The 19660-nt window shown below is 38.0% G+C and overlaps 2 protein-coding genes across 15 annotated transcripts in view; both read right to left on the bottom strand.

Annotated features, from left to right (window-relative positions):
- Positions 1–13296, bottom strand: part of baiap2b (BAR/IMD domain containing adaptor protein 2b) — a 48018-nt gene extending 34722 nt beyond the window's left edge. For 3 of the 14 annotated variants that reach the window (XM_043253130.1, XM_043253128.1, XM_043253120.1), the window contains exons 1-2: positions 12763–13295; positions 1245–1320 (exon numbers count right to left, since the gene is read on the bottom strand). In XM_043253130.1, coding sequence (XP_043109065.1) covers positions 1245–1320; positions 12763–12834 — 148 coding nt within the window. In that variant the 5' untranslated portion in view covers positions 12835–13295. Of the gene's footprint in view, positions 1–1244; positions 1321–6048; positions 6099–12762 lie in introns of all 14 variants that reach the window. The other 11 variants (XR_006252168.1, XM_043253127.1, XM_043253118.1 and 8 more) reach the window with 9 other exon arrangements.
- Positions 13297–16558: 3262 nt separating this feature from the next.
- chmp6b (charged multivesicular body protein 6b) lies at positions 16559–19372 on the bottom strand. Its single transcript, XM_043253286.1, has 8 exons — positions 19110–19372; positions 18725–18834; positions 18535–18622; positions 18334–18420; positions 18167–18232; positions 17350–17430; positions 17189–17258; positions 16559–17107 (listed from the first exon to the last, which is right to left on the bottom strand). The coding sequence occupies exons 1-8, from the start codon at positions 19170–19172 to the stop codon at positions 17058–17060; spliced, it is 615 nt and encodes a 204-aa protein (XP_043109221.1). The 5' UTR covers positions 19173–19372; the 3' UTR covers positions 16559–17057.
- Positions 19373–19660: the final 288 nt, after the last annotated feature.

Below are 19660 nucleotides of genomic sequence, written 5' to 3'. Positions count from 1 at the left end.
TGATTTAAAAGTTCTCTTTCATATTAATCAGATTTTTCATAACCAGCCACAATCTGTTTAATCAACCTACAATCTGTTTTAGCTATTGTTTCTACGGCATCCCGCCAACTAAACCTCACCCAGACTGAAATCTCACTGGACCGAAATACTACTCTTCATACATATTAAACATAAAATATGAATGAGAAGAGACTGTGTGTCTTTAAAATGCTTAAAATGTTTTTTTAAATTGGATATTGAATAACAAAAGGAAAACCACAAAAAGCATAAAAATACTAGCTTTGTGTTCTTAGTTTTACACTAGGGTAGTAGAAGCTGTTGTAATTGGCTGCTTTTCATGATCGATTAGGTTTAATGTCTGGTTTTCACGTTTGGTATGCACAAATAAACTGTGTTGCATTGTATATGGTTAGTTTTTTCAAGTGTTGTGTCAAGTGTTACATGTTAAAAATGATAAATTGTTAGTAAATTGTTATTTTCAGAATGAAGTATTGTGAAAGACAGAGGCAATGCAGAAAAATACATTAAATTGTTGCCCTGAACACCAGCTACCTCTGCTACCTAGCATTGTATACGCCATACTCCATCCTCCTTGTAGTGACGTATCGTTCTTGTCCTGAATATACATCTTCCCTGTTCCCTTTTTCGCTTCCTCCGTGGGACTGCGTCTGCTCCCATAGCTCTATCTGGCCTATTTACGCCTGTCCTCTGTTCCATTTTACTCTCCCTTACTCCCAGTGCATATTTTGCTCCGAAACGCCTACTTCCTTGTCCTTGCCCAGTCAACATCTCGAAAACACACATGAAGTTCCGCACACGTAACAGAAATACATCATCGATCGTCATTGGTTACATGTATGTGACAGCCCTAGAGATGCAACATGCATGAACCGGATGGATGTTTAGGGGGGTTCAGGGTGCAAATGGATTTAGACATGTAACATTCTAAGACATCATCACTACGAGAGAACAGGAAGTAGTCCGCCCCACAAACAAAAACATTAATTCTTAACAAACATTCAACAAACATTTAAACAACATTCTATATGCAGGAATGTGAGTTTTTATATTAGCAATAACAAATCCCAGATTGTAGTCACAAAGGTGTATGCAACCAAGGATTGGAGCTCTCCGTAAGCATGAATTTCGAGCGATTTCTTCTCGTTAATTAAAGCAGACCTATGAAACAAGAGCTGGCTCATTGCCTGCAAGAGTGATAATGAACAAGCCACTGATGTACTCACTGGAGAGGGCCTTCTCGTAAGTCTTCCCCATGGCAACAAAGTTCCTTAAGCAAGGGTTGAACTGCTCCATGATGGACTGAAACAGAAATAGCACAGCTTTAGTCAGCACAACAGCAGCAGTCACCATTTAGCGGTCATTCTCATGACTACCAAAAACACAGATGGGACAAACAGATAATTAAACAGGCGAACTTCTGTTTCTACAAATCTATATTACAAATAAAGTGCTTGTCTTTTGGGGATAGGTGTGTAAGCCTATATGAAGATGCAGTGCATTTGCAGATACCAAGAAAAGATGGATAGAGAGAGAAAGAGCGAGCCAGAACTCTCACGCCCCCACCTTTCAGAACATTCTCATTAGTGGGACTTGGAGGGCATAGTGCCAGCTGGGATTTGCCGTTCTTTTGTTGCTGGTGGGCACAGGATTGTGGGAGTATGTGGAGATCTACCCACTGCCTGACTCACCTAATCCAACATTAAGAGTTGCCCTTTAAAATCTATTCATTTCTGCTGAAGCTCCTCATTGAGGAGGCTACTTCTTCTCAAAAGAGCGTAGTGGTCCATTCACTTGCTATATCTCGACTTGACAAATTTGTTCTGAGAAAATGTTCCCCAGAGTCACGCTGTTTCGGCTTTATCGCAACTTTGAAAATAACAGGGCAGCATAAAAAGGGACAGAAGAAGCTTTGAAAAAGACAAAGTCTAAGAAAGTTGAAGAACAGAGGATGCACAAAAAAAAACAACAACAATAAAGCATTGTACAATACAGATACCGTGGCAGCCGTGGAGAGGGAATGGAGCTATATGAATGGAAGTCTCTACTCTAACAGAATTGGAGTGGAGCTGTTTATGAGCTCAATTAAGGTCGGCGGTAAACTGATTGCTTGGGTATATCCCAAATCCCCCCACCCTGTGCTCCAGTTACAATGAAAGCAGGTTTCCAGCGAAAACGAGGACAAAGATAAACTTCTTCATGTTGCTATGCTGTATGTTGCTACAGTACAAACTGAGATTTAGATTATCTAAAGAAATGTACTGTGCCAAAAACAAAACTTTTTATTTTATTTTTTTTCCTCCAAACTTTTAAAGAACATTGTATATTTATAATTATTATATATACTAATGAATATACAAATATGGGCTCAATACAATATTGATCAGTTGAATAATGAGAGCAGAAGCAGACAGGGCCAGTAAATCAGCCTCAAATAAATCATTCATAAACATCCGTGTCTTTCTCTCACTGTCATGTCTTATCTAACAACGTCTCAACTCACAATTATTTCTTATGTAATTCATCATCTGCTGCATGCAATCATACAGCGGAGTCTATCCAGCGGTATTAATCTTCGTTATAAAATCCTTATAAAGGAAAAAGAAAATGCAGACCAACAAATAAACACCAGCAGAAGAGATAAGAAGGAAACAAAGGCATTGGAGAAATTCATGGTTGGGTGCAAACACAGCTGGCATGTTTTCATCAAGGAAGGAATTACACAAACATAGTGTGATAGATCTCACTGCACCACATTGCTGTGAGATGAAAGCACATGATGGCATTCATGAGGGGAAATATGCAACTGGTATTCATACAACGAACAGGTTTTGCGTGTCAGGTTTTGGTAAAACATAATGCCGAAGTGCATTATTACTAATGGTAATAATGTAATATCATGCTGTTGTGCTTAGGAGCTGTGATTAAACATTACCTGCACTGCAAACCTTAAAATTCTATATTTATGGGAATGCCTAAAAGTCACCAAGCCAATAAATTTAACCAAACTATTTTTCTCTCCACAACAGTTTCAAGAGAGCTATGTCCTAGAGAAATCAGCATTATACATGAATCAGTGCCAAGCTGATGTCCACCCAACATCTAATCATTAAAAGCATTAAAAACACTCCACTGGGAAAACTCTCTTTCCTTGATTAGTCCCTCAGCAATCAATCTATGTTTAACAAGCATGAACGAAAGCAACCAAACCCCAGATTAGGTGTCATTTTCATCTCAGTACAGTTCTGCCAGACACCAAACACTGATTTCCATGTCATTTTTCAGCACTTCATTACAGACATGTTCATTAGGATATAATTAATAGTCTTAAGTAATGAGTGAGATTTCATATTGATGCATATTCTATCAGTGAGACCTCGTTCAAAAACAGCTGGAGGAATTTCACGCTCCCCCTGAAATGAAGCTGCGTTCACATATTGCATGATCAAGTACAGCACTAAATATGAGTGGTGTTTTTAGATAATGCAGGCACTGAAGGAAATGTGTAATTTCTCCTTTTATATAAAATAGCGCATAGGACCAAATGAAGAACCATTTCAAGTCTGTTAACAGATATCCAAGCATATCAGCAGAAATGCGTGGCCATTAATTGAGCTTTATTCTTTGAATATCTTTATAAACCAAGTTTAAGAAAAAAATAAGGAGCCTTACAGAATACAAATGAGTCCTTGGCAGATTTTCTGTATTCACATGCACAAAGTTTGGCTTGATCATGGTAATAAAATGAAAACGGGTAGTATTTGTTGAACTATCAGGGTTTACCACATTTACCACAAACACACCCAAACATGGTGCTATATAAACCTGCTACGACACAAACCTGTGATGTGAAACTAATGCAGCTGCAGTCTCAGACAGCTTGGAAAAGATTGATGAATGCAATCAACTCTTGCGTCTGTTTATGTGTGTGTGTGTGTGTGTGTCAGTCCAACAACAATCTATGCCTCAATGCCAGGTCGTTAAACAACAGTGCATCTTTCATCTTTATGCCTTAAATATGCATAGTAAAACATGGTTAAAGCAGCCGTGTGGCCACTGATGTAAGTTGTAGACTGGTGAAGTCTTCCTGCTGTTCAGTGTTATGTAATGCTCTTGAGTCCTACAGCTTCAGGACAATTGAGTATGGAAATGGATAATGATGATGTGTATTAATCAGTGTGTCTGAATGGGTTTTTGAACCCATATGGCAGGGCTGATTTTCAACAGCTAACCTTCAGTTCAAAGCACTGCATTGCACTGTCAATTAATTTGATTGTTCGATGCAGGAAATGACCTTAAATTAATGCTCCTATTAGAATGATATACAGTGCATGCCTTTGCAAACTTTTGGACACATAACATCACGCTTTACGACACAATGAATGTCGTTTTGAAAACCATGCTATAATTCCAAAGTCAGAAATGTGCATCTTTTTACCGTTATTTTGCAAGTATATAGAGAACAACAAAATATACGTGGGCAGAAAGTTTCACTTGATAAATAACTACAAACTCAAGGTGACCCTGACTTTAAATACAGTATGTATTTTTCAAGCTACACACGCTATAGCTTGTTCAGAAGGACCCCTTGCACCCTGAAACTGTGTAATTTACATATTGTAAGATCTAGTAAACAACACATTTCAGCTTAGTCACACACACACATGCACTTTCTAAGGGATGGAAAAGCGATATGCTATACACATACCTCCTACGTCTTATCAACAGAAACTTCATGTTTCGTAAACCACATAAATTTTCATTTATCATGCAAAACAATTCCTTAAATACACATATATACACACAAAAGTATATAGTTCTTTCCAAAGATATTTAGTGTGAAATTAAAATTCACCATTTCCAAAATGCATGAATGATTTGTGAACAATTCATACATGCGTATGCATATTCCATGTAATTATTTATAATAATGTTATGACTTGATCTTCTGGAGAAAAGACTGGTGACATATGCCTGACCTCTCCAATAATTTCACCCATTTAAACCCTGCCTCTTTCTTAAAATGGACAATTTTGCAAACTCGGATTCAGCTGATTGCCTGCACCAACAAAACAATAGATTGACGGAACCAAGTCCCACCTAACATTTTTTTTCTTGTTCATTAATGTACATTTTTTAATCATTTCACACATGTCAGATTACTTCTAACTTGAAACTATTTAACCACTTCCTTCATAAAAAAACTCCAAGCTTTAATAAACCACTGATTCAAGATCAGTTTTACCATCATTTTATCACAGTACGACACTGAAAACATCAACTATTAGACTCTGATCTGCAATCTGGGCTTTCTGCAGAGTCTGCCTCCACCTTCCCACATGGACAGAGATCTTTGCGTGTCCACTGCGGATGCTGCAAGTCATTTAGTTACAGCTGTCTCACTCCTACAAGCCTCCCTGGCGCTCATCTTACCAATTTCCATTTCAGATGAGCCTGTCTGTGTGCATGCGTGGGTGTATGTGTGCCTGCGCGAGTTCACCGTGAACATCAGCACTGTGTGCATCCCACTTCAGAGTGAGCTTGGAGAGGTGAGATGGAGAGAGAATGACTTCCTTGCCCATATATGGTTGTGTCGGAATTCCCCCCGCATTACTCTCTGCTACAGCGCATTTCTATTCCCTTCACGTTTGGATCGAACCATCTGATTGCAGCAGGAGGGGAAGTCTTTGCAGCTAGAGCTTGTTACCTTTGACTGAAGGAACACTGTGTCCCCCTCCGTCCCAACATCTTAATCCATTCACAGAAACGCAGATGAGAAATGAGTGAATCACGATTTCGGTTTCAGTGAAAGGAGACAAAGATGAATGCGGCTGAGATGCATGTGTCTGTGTATAATGAATGTATATAATGGGTGTGTGTGTGTGTGTGTGTGTGTGTATGTATTCCTGCACAGTTTCGTCTCACTGCTGGTGTAGCCTCCCGTGAGATCTCGAATGAAATGTCACAGCAAAGATTCCAGCATTCCTGAATCAAACACACAAATGCGCCAAACCGTTGTCTTCCTCTCACCTTCAATCAAGTCTTTCATTCTACTGTATTCCTCCTCTTGCCCTCTCTAACTGTAAAAGACACCAAAATGAAAAGTAAATAATAAAATATATTTTGCATGCCTTTTCTTAGGTCCATTATGATTTGTTTCAATTGTGAAATTCAATTCAGTTAAATTCTTATTACTATAATGGAAAAAAAAACAAGTCTTATAAAAAAAAATGATTGCTATAAAAATGACTGTAATATGCTCTAATAATTCTAAAAATAAGACTGTAATATAGGTAGTAATGAAGTAACCATCCTATTTGTAATAATTTAAAAAGCATAAATGAATTAATTTCAACAAAGTACCATAACATGCAGAATACGTATTGTATATACAAATTACTTTGATTTATTTATTTATTAATATAATTGGTAATATATTGATAATGAATTATTATTTATACATGTAGTGTGGTATATAATTTCAGGGGGGTTTTTTCCACACTTTTTAACGAATTTGAAGCCAAGCCTTAAATTGTAAGCAAAATATATCTCAAATTTTTCTTTTTGATTTGTGCCTGAAATATGAGATGAATATTCCCAGACATCTCTTGAAGATTTATGTGAGATTCACTCTGCTAGACTGTTACCACATCATTTGCAAGGTGAATTTGTAATTCGTGGGATGATCGAGACAAATATAGAATCTCATCACTGTAACCATACATGTTTGTTCATCGGGGACATTGTAATGGGTTTCTCTCATTCCTTGCCAATTCCATCCTCCGTTCTTACACTGGTACCCACTCAAACCACTCAGCCTGGCAGGCATGACAGTAGTAGGCCCTATGTTTGCCCTGCCAGTGTCTATTCATAACAGGCATGACAGAAACAGACCGCTCTTCAATCACATTATATCCATCATGGCTGCCAAAAGACCACATTAGCTCACATTAGAATGAAATGAGGTGGGACGGACCCAAAGTATTGTCACATAAGCAGATCACCTTTGGGTTTGAGACAAAGATATCATAGCCCTGTACATAAATATCTAAAGATATTCACTGAAGACACGTCTGAGGACCAAGGCATTTTAACATTTTCTACCATTAGATATTTTCTATCAATAATAAACCTGGAGTGGATTTTAACATCAAGCTGCTGTGAGAAGTACAAAACGTTATTTAGGCCATCGTTTTAACGAATTCCTTTATAATCACTCAGACTTTAGAGGCCATTAAAGTCTATATAATTCTAAAAGAATTCATTAGAGCACACACGTCTCTGTTTAGTGCTTTAGGAGTGTATCTGTGTGAATTTTATGTGAAAGTACAAAAACATTTTGTGCCTGTGAGGACACAATAATCTGGTGTGCTGCTGGCAAAATAAAATCTTTCCCTCCTCTTCTACTCTTTCACTCTTTCATCATCACTGACATTCAAACAGCTGGCCTGCCTCTCACCTACAAATCACACAGACAGCAGTGCAGTCTCTCTCCATCTGGGTGCACACATAAAACTCTTTAATCTGGTTACTACTAACCCTTAGCTTCAACCACAACACAACACCAACAAAAATACAATGTCACATTACTAACTAAAAGCCCTTTAACTCCAAAAATGATAACTATATTAGTATCCACACCAGCCTAAGACAATGTTCTTTTCATTATAAGGAGGCAATTTCTTCGTCTCATGCTTTAAATTCTCAGGCAATGCAAGAAGGCTTTTGATTGGTTCATCAGCTGGATATTTTTTGTTGGCTACTGACGTTCTAGTTAGCATTCTTGGTGTGAATGATACTTAAGCCTAGACGTAGAATTACTGGACTTAACCATTTAATTTGCCATAAAACAGATGCTAGTAATCGCTTAATGGCAGGTCTGCATGTAAGGCTGCTGCAAATGAGCACTGAAGAGAAGGACAATCAATCCAGGAGCACAGGATGACTCACGTCTTATTTTATAAATGATGTTATTGTGATGAAATAAGAAGTGCAAAAAACTGCTGAATTTATATAAACATATATCTTGAGTAGTTTGAATATCAAGATCTGTTAACCTGTTAAACATTGTCCAATTTGTTAGCAGCAGCTATTACTGGTTAGAACTGGCTGGATTCAGAGCCAATACAATCTGAAAATGTACTTTCAATGTAAAAAAGCGAGAACAGAGGTCACTGCGCTTTTTAGCGAGAGTCCAGAAAGCGGGACATAAATTAATAAATAAAACATGGCATAATGAAGGAAGGTGGCACACTCATAATGCGGCCATCTGTAAGTACCAGCTTTCTGCATAAAGTTGTAAGCTTTGCCCTTTATGGTGCTGTTATGATCTACTTGTCTCAACTAAGAATCCCGTTCCCTTTAGAAGTACACAGACAGTCAAAAACACAGACGCAAACACACAGTGCGACAGCTTTCGTCCAACATGCTGTTAAGCTACCATCTGTCTTCTATCTGACAGCTTACAGTACAAAAAACAAACAAAAACAATTATTTAGGACATTTTTTTAATGACATCTATATTCTTTTAAGGCTCTCCAGATGACTTGGACTAAGATAAAGAGGAAAAGTTGAAACTAGGTCTTGTTATATAATGCCAAAACCGGGACGCAAGGGGAAGCATACTGTGCTTTTCTAATTGCTATGCGTATGAATCGAGCAATCAAAACACACTTTAAGAAAGAAAAGCTAATTGACCTCACCCAAAACTTATAGCAAGCCTACTAAGCAAGCCTACTGTCCCGCCCTTAAAATCCACTTCATTGTATTGAGAACACACACCTGTACACAAAACAAACACACGTAGATAATGTTGATTTTAGGACAAGGTGAAGATCCTTCAAACAAATGTGGGTGGCAACAAAATTTTGTCACCTTTAAATGTGACCTAAAGGTGATTGTTGACGGTAAAAATTTTAGCAAATAAAATATAGTTTTTTGACCCTCATCACAATCTGTTGGGAGGAGAAAGGGGACAAAAGTAATCCTTTTGTAATTTAGCCTCATATCTACATTAACAGAAGTGCAGTCCAGTAAGAGTCCAGTTCAAGCGCGGACGTGTGGTCAAGGTGTGGGCAGTGCGGCGTGGTACGAATGAAACTGCCTTCAACAGATGACAATATCTTCAAGGCCTGACTGTCCTACTCACCGTGGGCACACACAAAGCTGAACTCACTCATAACCCCTACGCTCCGGCAGAGGCACATTCTCACAACCAGACCGTTCAGTCTGCGAGACACTACCCACACACACGCACACACACACGCACACGGAGACAGAGGCACATGCACGTACTGACACACATACTCCATTGGCCCGTGAGACACTGCCCACACACACTGGCAGATGCAGGCTGAGTCACTCGTAAGTGCAGACGGGTGGATTTGAGCTCCCAGGGTCCCGTGGGATTACTAAGCAGCTGCCAGGCGTACACACAAACATACATATCGACACACTCCCAAAATCACACATGAAGTTGGACAAAGAATTGAAGACAGATCGAGTTGCTAAACTCAGAAAATTCCATTGAAAGAATGGCAGATTTCCACAAAAATGGCATGCCTGTCATTCAAGCTCTACACATGCTTTGCACCTTTTGAATTTATTTATTAAACAGTTCCGCTACTCTTAATAGTGTACTGCATCCCCACTGAAATTTTTTTTTTGGTAGATTTTTCTCCCCAAAGTCAGTGTAGCTGCCATTTACATGAATATAAAACCCTGTTTCTTAACTATATTTGCGTATGGGCCTAGTTTTTACTAGTCAAGTAGTAATGCAGTGCAGTAGCAAAATTGTAACCACAAAAAAAAAATGTATTCAATAGGCCCCGCAATATGCAAAAAATAATACTACTAGTTCAAATGGTTTGTTTAAGTGCAATATGACATCTATCAAATCTGACTTCTTACAAAGTAACAGATAAACTTGAAAATATATATTTTTTGCAGAAACCAAAAATTAGGGTAATAAAATTTGGTTTATGGAGTCATTTAACTTCATGTGCTGTCCAAGTAGAATACAGTGAACTATCTGCAGTGACGTTGAAGCCACTTCTCTGTATTTTACCCAGACAAAAATGTTGGTTATGGTAAACTTTCCACAGTGCTGAATATTGCTGACCTGTTGTAGCTAATCCATATTCAGTGCACAAAATGACATACGCACGGTCAAAGTGAATTAAAATATCACTGCATCCCTTCAATGATAACCTTACATTGTATTTTATGATTTTATGTCCTGCTGTCTGTGACAGAACAAGCCAGTATTTCTGGGTCACGACCCTCCAGTTGATGTGAAAGATGATGCTCGATGCTGTCAAATCTCCCACTACTTCATTCTTCTATCTGTGAGTGCAGTTTATCGCTCTGCTGCATCCGCTGTCTCTTTATTTCTTATAATAGAGAACCCCACTGTGGCCTCACAATACCCATAATTATACAAATCACAGAACCTAAAGAAGCCAAGAGACCCAATGAGAAATGAATATCCTCCCACTTGAGAGTCTGAACGGACAAAAAGATCTCATTGCTCAAAGCTAGAGGTAACATTGGTCAAGACTTGAGTTCCAACACTACAGGACATTGAAAAAATGTTTCCTGACGGAGGTTTAAATTCTTTTTTTTTTTTTTTTTTTTTTGAGCTGACTACCGCTGATTACTTTCTAAAGTGTCTTAATATAGGTTTTGAAGTAGTCAATTCTATGGCTTCATCCTACTTACAATCATCCCATCTATGAGAGAACATTGAAAATGCATAAGCTTAATGTCTTTAGTTAATCCTAAAACAATCAATCAAGTACAATCCAGCAGGAAAAAGTCGTTTTTTTTTAATAAAAGGTCACAATATTGGAAACGATTTCACTGTAAATACTCTAAAACTTCTGCCTTCAACAAGAAGATAATACTAATGCATGCAAAATAATCCTGAAGGAGGATTATGCGGTCAAGAAACGCCCAGTTATTAAACTAAAGCTTTTCTTTTGCCCGGTTACACAACTTTTCTAAGCTCATGAAAAATGTATCTCCACATTCAAAGAAAGACTTACAGTGCAAGGCAACTAACTTCCTTCTTCAGATATTATCATGACCTCGTTTTGACTTCAACCTCACATGAGCCTTTCCAAGTTAGAGCAACATTCCTGTTAGTTTACATACTGTATGCACTCCTGTCAAATGTGAAATGTGGTTTCTATTTCCTTATTAACACACAAGCATATGTTTGACTCATCACATGTTTTTTTTCTTTCTCTAAAACCTGCAATTATATACCATACCATACATATCATACTAGAGCCACTTATATATATATATATAGGGTGACCATAAGAGCCATTTTTCTTGGAAGTATTTCTATATTGCCAAAATGTCTAGGTTTTGGCTTTGTTTGGGTGCTGAAATATATATTTTTATATCATATAAAATATTGCTTTAATATTGATATAATGATAATAGATACAATTTCTATTACCTTGTTTTTTACTGTAAAAAAGGAAAGTAAAAGGAGATTTCAAATCAAGAAAATTGTCCCCTTTTTAAATAGCATTAAGGTCAAAAACACACTGTTCCCTGCCCTGTTTTCCTCTGACCCCAAAGAAAACTTAAAAGCTCAGAAAAACGGCGCCCCTGTCCAAGTAATAATAGTGTCCCTTCATTCTCTAGCCAAGGATATTAGCTCCATGGGTTGGAATTAACAGCCTAAACATTAAAGTCCCTTAACAGATGTCTGCGGGATTGAACTAACACGCTTCACTGGGTCAGTCTCAGTGGCCACCGAGGTTTAGTTTGGTGAGTCAGGTGGTTTCAAAGAGGTGCGCTACAACAGACGTGAGCTCCACGAGGGAAATTCTGGCAGAGAAAAGAAGTAATTGAACGTTCGTATGCGTGTGCTGTGGGGATCCGTGGAAGTGCATTAGTCACTCTTTCCTGATGGGACTCGAATATGCTCCATCTGTTTTACACAATCGGTTTCATACCACATCACCAACCGAGAACTCATTTAGACCATAACAAATCCACGGTTACAAAAACACTTACACTAACACATTCGAAACCAGAGCAAACAGTTCACTAAGCTTTTAACAGATTCCAAAAATGAACTTCTCCTACTACAAAACTGAAGAACTAGAGGAAAGGTACAGATGTGAACTATTGAAATGTTTTTATTAAGTGATGAAATCAGACTAGGCGCCCGATACTCACGTGTCCCAGTGAGCTACAAGACAGATTCAAGTATTTGGCTAAACTGGTTCTACACTGAAACCAGCTATTTCTGCTTTTAATTATAGTAGCCAGGTTTGCATTAGTTAAAGAGATAGTCCACCGTAAAATCAAAACGAGTCGCATAACGAGTCCCCATTCATTTATTTAGGCTACTTTAAAAATGCGATAGAAGCGATTGGTGAAACAGGCTGTCAGTCTGTCATGTACTGCCTACGATTCAGCTTGTGTCCCAGAAAAGAAACTGACACGTTTGTAACAGCATGAGGGAAGAGTAAATAATGGCAGAATGTTCATTTCTGGGTGAACTGTCCCTTTAAGCAAGTTATTCATCAGCAAGCAACTTTTAAAAAGAAAACCTTTCAATTTTACACACACACATGTATGTATATATATATATATATATATATATATATATATATATATATATATATATATATATATATATATATATATATATATATATATGCGGAGAAAATATAAGACTGTAAAAGGCTGCCTATAGGCTAAAATAATAGTGGAACTCACCTTATAGACATTCTCCGTTATACGGTGCACCTCATCGGTCCGGGACATTTTGGAAGCTTGAGTCAGAACCATAGACGAGAATTTCAATTTCTACTGCGGGGAAATGTTTCCGAGAAAACACAGGAGGAGAAGGAGAAGGAGAAGACACCGTATCATTCAAACAGAGAGTGTCAGAGGCAGAGGAGGATGCGGGAGCTTTTATATGGAACTCTCTCACTGATGCCCACGCGCAGCCGCCGGAGTGGCGGGAATCCACCGTACGCGTTTATCCTCGTCACTGGAGCTGCGCTCGATATTCAAACGGACTCCACCTCTCCTCTTTCACCTTCTGCGAGCGGCGCGACGCGACGGAAGAGCTTCCGCGGTTATAACAGGAGCGTTTTCGTGAGCGCGCGGACAGCGGACCTGAGGTCATTTACTACAGCGTTGTGTCGCGTGCTTGCAGCGTGTACTGCTGTAATGATCAGCGGTTCAAGTTTGGCGCGACGCTAAGCTGTGTTGTGGGACGTCAGGAACAGTGTGTTCCTTGAGGTTTGCGGTCTTAAAGCCGCTCATTACTGGCGCTAGTTTCGTTCTTTTCAATGAACGGAATCTTTGAATCCCCGTACGAGTTGACTTAAAAGATCCGATTCAATTTAATCAGTTTTCATCTTTCGCCAGTAGGTGGCGACAACGATCGAGTCATTGAATCATTCATTAATCGGTTCAATGGGGGAAAAAATGTCTTTTTTAAAAATCTTTTTCTTCGTCTTTTTTCATCAAGAGGACATTAGGCTAGAAAATAACCCCCAGTAGGCATTTAAACTGTATAGCCATGAGTCATTTTATTCTTATTTTTTATTCACACACTTATCTTATTAATTAGTGTAAATGACTCACTTGATGAACTGAATGATTTTTTTTTTTTTCAATCTGAAGGTAAATTAACCCTCACTCACAAACCACACGAGGTAGTACATTCAGTCCTTTCACAAATAAGTCTCCTTCAGACTAAATAAAAAATCGAAAATATGTATCAATTTTATATTTATCTGTGGAATAATAAGTATTGCGAAAGCGCCATACACAAAAAATGACTGAAAGTAGAGGATGTTAAAAACAAAAATTTGTAAGAAAAGACGTTTATTTAATAAATGACTTATTACAGACGTTTGATTTTTTTTGTATAAAAAAACCCTCTAAATAAAATGATAGATGATGTCTTTTGTTGTTTTCAGAAACGCTGCTTTATGGTTTTCTTCGCAGCATCATCATGGCTGCATCACTCCTGGTACACCCGAGGACCGGAGGAGGATCAGATGAGATGAGTACAGCAGTGGGCACTGCGCAATTCATGCGTGGGTCTGTGCCTGACTGTGATGTAGGCAGGGAATCCTTTATGTAGCCTATCTCTCATCAGCTTCTGCCCACACCACCAACACACAGCTCCCCTGCTGCACACTCTCTCACTGTACTATCATATAACAGAGAACTACGACTACACACGGGATTGAGGGCAGACGACGTACGACTCCATTGGAAAAACCCACACCGACCGACCACTAAACCGATCGGCCGGTGAATATTGCGAGTGTACAAGAATATTTATTCATCGACATGTGGTCGTATTATTTTACATACTTCACGTATAAAAGAATTACACGTTAAAGAAACACTATGCAAACTTTTCAGCAAGAGTGTTGATCGCTTAGTTGATTAAGCTACCGTCACAAACAACCAAAATGCTGCGTAATAATCAAGAGCAAGCATGTATAGCCCAAAATAATGCGCACTACTAGTTTATTCGCAAATTACACATGTAGGATCACGGTATTAACTGGACCCTAATCAGAAAATGTTATGCATGTAAACATAGTCAACCCTCTGTGGTGGTGGTACAACACCTTTTAAAGCTATTCTGATGGAAAAGCATTTAAAATGCTGTTTAAACTCCTGCATGCTATTTTCAAATGAACCCGAGACCTTGATTATTTAGACTGTGTTGATCACAACTAGAGCTGATCTCTTCAGGAAGGTAGATCCTGAAGATCTGGACCGAGCAGCCCTGCTCTGGTGTTTCCCTGTTTTAAAGGTCAACGGAGAGAGCAAACTGCATTTAATGGTTTGCGTGCTCCTTGATTGCAAAGGTCAAGAAATCCAATCTGATACAATGGACAATTTCCTTTCTTTGTTTCTTTTTCAGCCAGCTGCACATATACAGCTCATGGAGGCTCCTGGCAAATTCGTATAACATTAGAGATGCTTCCGTCTAGAGGCCACATCGATTGATTTCACATCACAGTGGAGGTCTTATCTACTGAATCTATCAAGACCAAACGTAAAGGGTAAATAAAAAGCAACAAAGCAAAACAGAGATCAATACAGACGCCTAAACCAGCGTCTCTTTAGAACAGCTGGATGTGATTAAGAGAAGCTTTTGATATGGAAACGACGTAAAACTCACTTTTAATGTGGGATAAGGGAAGGAAATTGTAATTTAATTCAAATGTGATGACATTAGAGATTTTGAATATGGACTTAATAAGGGTTTAAAGCTGTTTGTAGGTGTCCTACCTCATATTATGTAGGATATCTTACTGTTTTTCAGAAGCTCAGTACATACATTCTTTACACCTCCCTTGTTCATGGTAACAATGTAATAATATGAAACTGCTTCACATTGCTGCACATTCCGGTGGAGCCATTCAGACTCATGGGGCAGTAGCCCACTCCCATAGTGCTTTGTGTCAGGCAAGATAAGAGCAGCCCCATATAGCCCAAACTGACGTGTTCCAGACAATGGACAAGAAACGGTCTCGCATGGGTTCGCTCAAAAACATCTGCACGCTAGTGAAATACTCTGTAATCAGTTACCTGGGGTACATGCATTTAGCAGTAAATCTCACATCTCTAACAATAAAAAGATATAACCCTACATTTAAAAGATATTTTTCAAATGTTTGGGGGCAAAAAATTGTTTAAGGAAATATTATTACAATCTAAAATAAGATAAAATAGTATTAAAATGAATTGAATTTTAAGCAACATTTTTTTTCAGTGTCAAATAGTCCTTCTGAAATCATTTTAATAGGATGATTTGTTTTGTTTTTATTATTATTATTATTATTGTCAGTTTTAGAACTGTGATGCATAACATTTTTCAGGATTCTTTGAAAAACAGAAAAAAAAAACAGGATTTATTGAAATATTGTTTTTGTAGCAAGTTACTTTTCATTTATTTAATGCAAAAAAACACATTTAATGTGATATTACCCTAAACTTTAAAATGGTTTTTATTAAGGATTTGATAAATCTCCAATTGATGAAATGCATGATAACTACCTGCAGTAAAGCAAAGAACTAACCCAGCTTGCATGACACTGCTGCCTAGTGGCCACTACACGAAGTCCTTTTCTTGCAAGCACAACAGTGATGAAAAATGATTTATTTATTGTTGCATAACTATAAAATATAATAAACTAATGTTTTCACTTAACAGTGAATTGACAGTACAGTTATCAGAGGACTAACGTGTAAAAAATGGATAAGACCTCAAGTTCCAGTTAATCAGTGCATTAGTTCCAAACTAAAGTATGACAGAAAAACTATATTTTGTGTTCCAATATCATTAGTTTTGCTCATATACGTCAGGTCCTTGTATGTCATGTATGCTTCATAAAAACAAAAACAGTTTATATGCAGCATAGTGCATAGTGACTTTTTCCTCTCAGTAAGTGTACACTAGTGGTTTTGTAAACTTTCCCTCAATTATGCCTATTTATCTATTTATAATCAGTTTTGACTACTTAAACCAGGCTTGTCATAGTTAAAGTTTTTAATGACATCTCTCAGCACACTGAAAAGTTTGTACAAGTTTATACTGGACTTCATAATTTGTCATAATGATTAAATGATTCAGTTTTGTGTCGTATATGACAAAACATGGTGTATTTAAAACACTACTGTTTGGGAATGATTTTAAACAGAGACCAATATAATAAAAGTGATGCATGCATGCATTAGAAATGTACAGGCATTGACATGATCCGCCTTTGATATATGATAGATCAGACAAAACTGTAGGGTGATTAGAAAGACCAGGCACTGTTAAGAGTATTTCAGAATATTCACCTAAACTAAATGGTATACAATATGCAGTGTATATACAATTTAAAAAAAATGGCATGGTTGTAGGTCTTCAACGTGTACGAGGGGGAGGACTGTCTGCCAGTCCCCAGAGTTTTGTTTGGGATGAGCCCTTGGGGTCTCCAGTGGAACGGCTCGAGAGCAGACATGGAGGTATGACAGATTTGTATTTACACTGCCAACATCTCTCGCTCTGGCTTCTTTTTTACCTTCTCCCGCACTGAAACATCACATAAATGGTTGCTTAGAATTTGCATAGTGTGCATTTATTACAGAAATAGAAAAGGCGGAAAACACAGACCTGGCTCTTGCTCTGGAACCTCTGGTAGCTCTTCTTCAGGCACCTCAGGAAGTTCAAGGTCAGCTTCTCCCTGAACACACGTGCATACGGGAGTGAAATGAAATCACAGCAGCCGACGCAACATCAGCAACAAGGGTTGTCGGGGGGGTTCATGTACACACCTGAGTGATGGCCTCCAGCTCTGCTAGCACAGCCTCCTCATCCTCCTGGGTCAGAGATCCCGCCAGCATCTCATCAATTTGCTGCACACACACACCGACAACCAGGATTGAGAAAGAAAAAAAAAAAGGACACACTAGACTGAAAGGGCCAGAAGCACACTCTCTTGCATCTCACAGCATGTCTTTGAGAGAGCTCCAGATGCATCTCAGTTCTTCTAGAGCGTGCGGTGTAGATTAAAAGGATTATTACAGCTTTTATGGCTGTAAATTAATTTTTTTAAAACAATTAGACACAACGATAAATGTTGAATTCTGAATCACAAACTACTCTTTACTCAAAAACGATAAAGACAAGCATACTAGTGCGTGGTCTTAAATTCAGCAGGCGTCAGTGGAAAACGTTTCCTGCCAGGCGGTCATATAGAGAGCAGGGAAAGATTATTGTGTTGCACATAATTTGTATGTAAAAAGTAAAACGTTACCAAAAAATAAATAAGTTAAATGGCAGCGGCTGTGTGTAAATCACGATAGGTGGGTATTTATATCAAGTGCAAATAGCTATAGATGTTATTTACACCAAGTGAAAACTGCAGCATTGTTTAGTGATATGCTATTTACACTAAGTGAAAGAAACTATAATTATATTTAAAATAGCAGGATTTTCTGCTATTTATACGACTCAGTAGCAACTCAGGTTTCACTCAATTTTTTATGCTATAATTCGTAATGAGAAACATACAACAAAGAAGTACATTCTATAAGATCTATAAGCGTTGCCATAAAGAGTCATAACTTCTACTGAACACGAAAAGTTTACCTTCTGATACTCAATGGCGTCATGCGTTTCATCCATGATCTTCTCCACCTCCTCTATGGACAGCACCTGGTTAGATGAAAAAAACATAAAGATGGAATTGTGTGCATGTTCAGTTCACCAGTAGATGAGCACTAAGCACAAACAAGAACATAATACCCATTACGTACCTCATGCATTTTCTTCAGGCAATCGTTTCCAACTTTCAGTCCTTCGATGACTTTCATCTCTATTTGTGCAAATTCAATATCTTGTACCTGCAAAACAAAAAAATGTTCCCGGGTGTGATATTCGTGATTAATTGAAGCTAATAAATAAATACGGTGCAAAACATATAATATACAGTATTCTCAAAAATCAGTTTTATTTACCATTCGCTCCAGGTTGCTTATCTGATTTTCAGTTTTGTCCAGTAACTGATCCTGGTAGCGCTTCTTCTTGAGGAGTAGGAGTGCTTTCCTGAGCAAACAAAATATTATGAAAGAGATTCTCCTTGTTTTGGAAACTAGACCTTCTTTAGTTCAACTGGAAAAAAAAGAGGGCAGACAGGTTCACACTCACTCTTTCTTTCCATCTTTTAATAACTGTTTGGCAAGCTGTCGTTCTTTCTCCATCTGAAGTGTGATCTTCTTCTGATACTGCTTCAGTTTATCTCTCTGCTGCTTCAGTTGCTGCTCACACACAATGATATAGAACAATTAAATAATAAAAAAAGACAAAATGCACATTAATGGTTCTATAGCTACAAAACTGCACTATCACTTTCGGAGTCGATTCGTCAGTCAGCATCAACATGCTACTACAGTAAAACCCACCATTGTGAGACATTACACACACACACACACACACACACACACACACACACACACACACACACACACACACACACACACACAATAACTTCACTCATTAGAATGATTAGCCAGTTAGCAGCTGTCACACACACCAGCACAGCTCTGTCTTGCTCGGTCACCCGAGTCGCTTTCTTTTTCCCGAAAAGATTTCCCATGTCGATGCCGCATCCCCGCCACTATCTGTCCAGACAGGGGTGGTGTTACTAAGATCGAGAAGATGTTAGTTTCACAGGCCTCGTATCTGTCAGTCCATAACAGAAACAGTGAAGTCTGAGCTGTGTAGAAGAAAACAGCAACCCTGCCTACCGGAAGTTCTGTACTTCAAAATAAAAGCCACTTAGAAAACACTTGTTTTCGCTACAACAACAACAATACGATTATTAATAATAATGATATTATTAAATTATTATTATTATTATTTAAACAATCTCTGAAAATGTAGAAATTGTTAAATTATTAAAGGTATTACATAGGTAAACTGGTTTGCTTAATATAAAAAATAGATTTAGTGCAAAATAAAGGTATGCTAATAAATCCAATAATAAAGATTGCTCTTATTTTACATTCAGGTCAGATGGCAATAGAGCTACTGTTAACTCTCTATAGCTGTCGCTCTCTCTCAAAAAAATAAAAAAATCTTGTA

The sequence above is a fragment of the Puntigrus tetrazona genome, chromosome 12, assembly GCF_018831695.1.
Source record: "Puntigrus tetrazona isolate hp1 chromosome 12, ASM1883169v1, whole genome shotgun sequence".
NCBI lineage: Eukaryota > Metazoa > Chordata > Actinopteri > Cypriniformes > Cyprinidae > Puntigrus > Puntigrus tetrazona.
The sequence above is the reverse complement of the archived record's forward strand: the minus strand, read 5'-3'. Positions and strand labels throughout refer to the sequence as shown.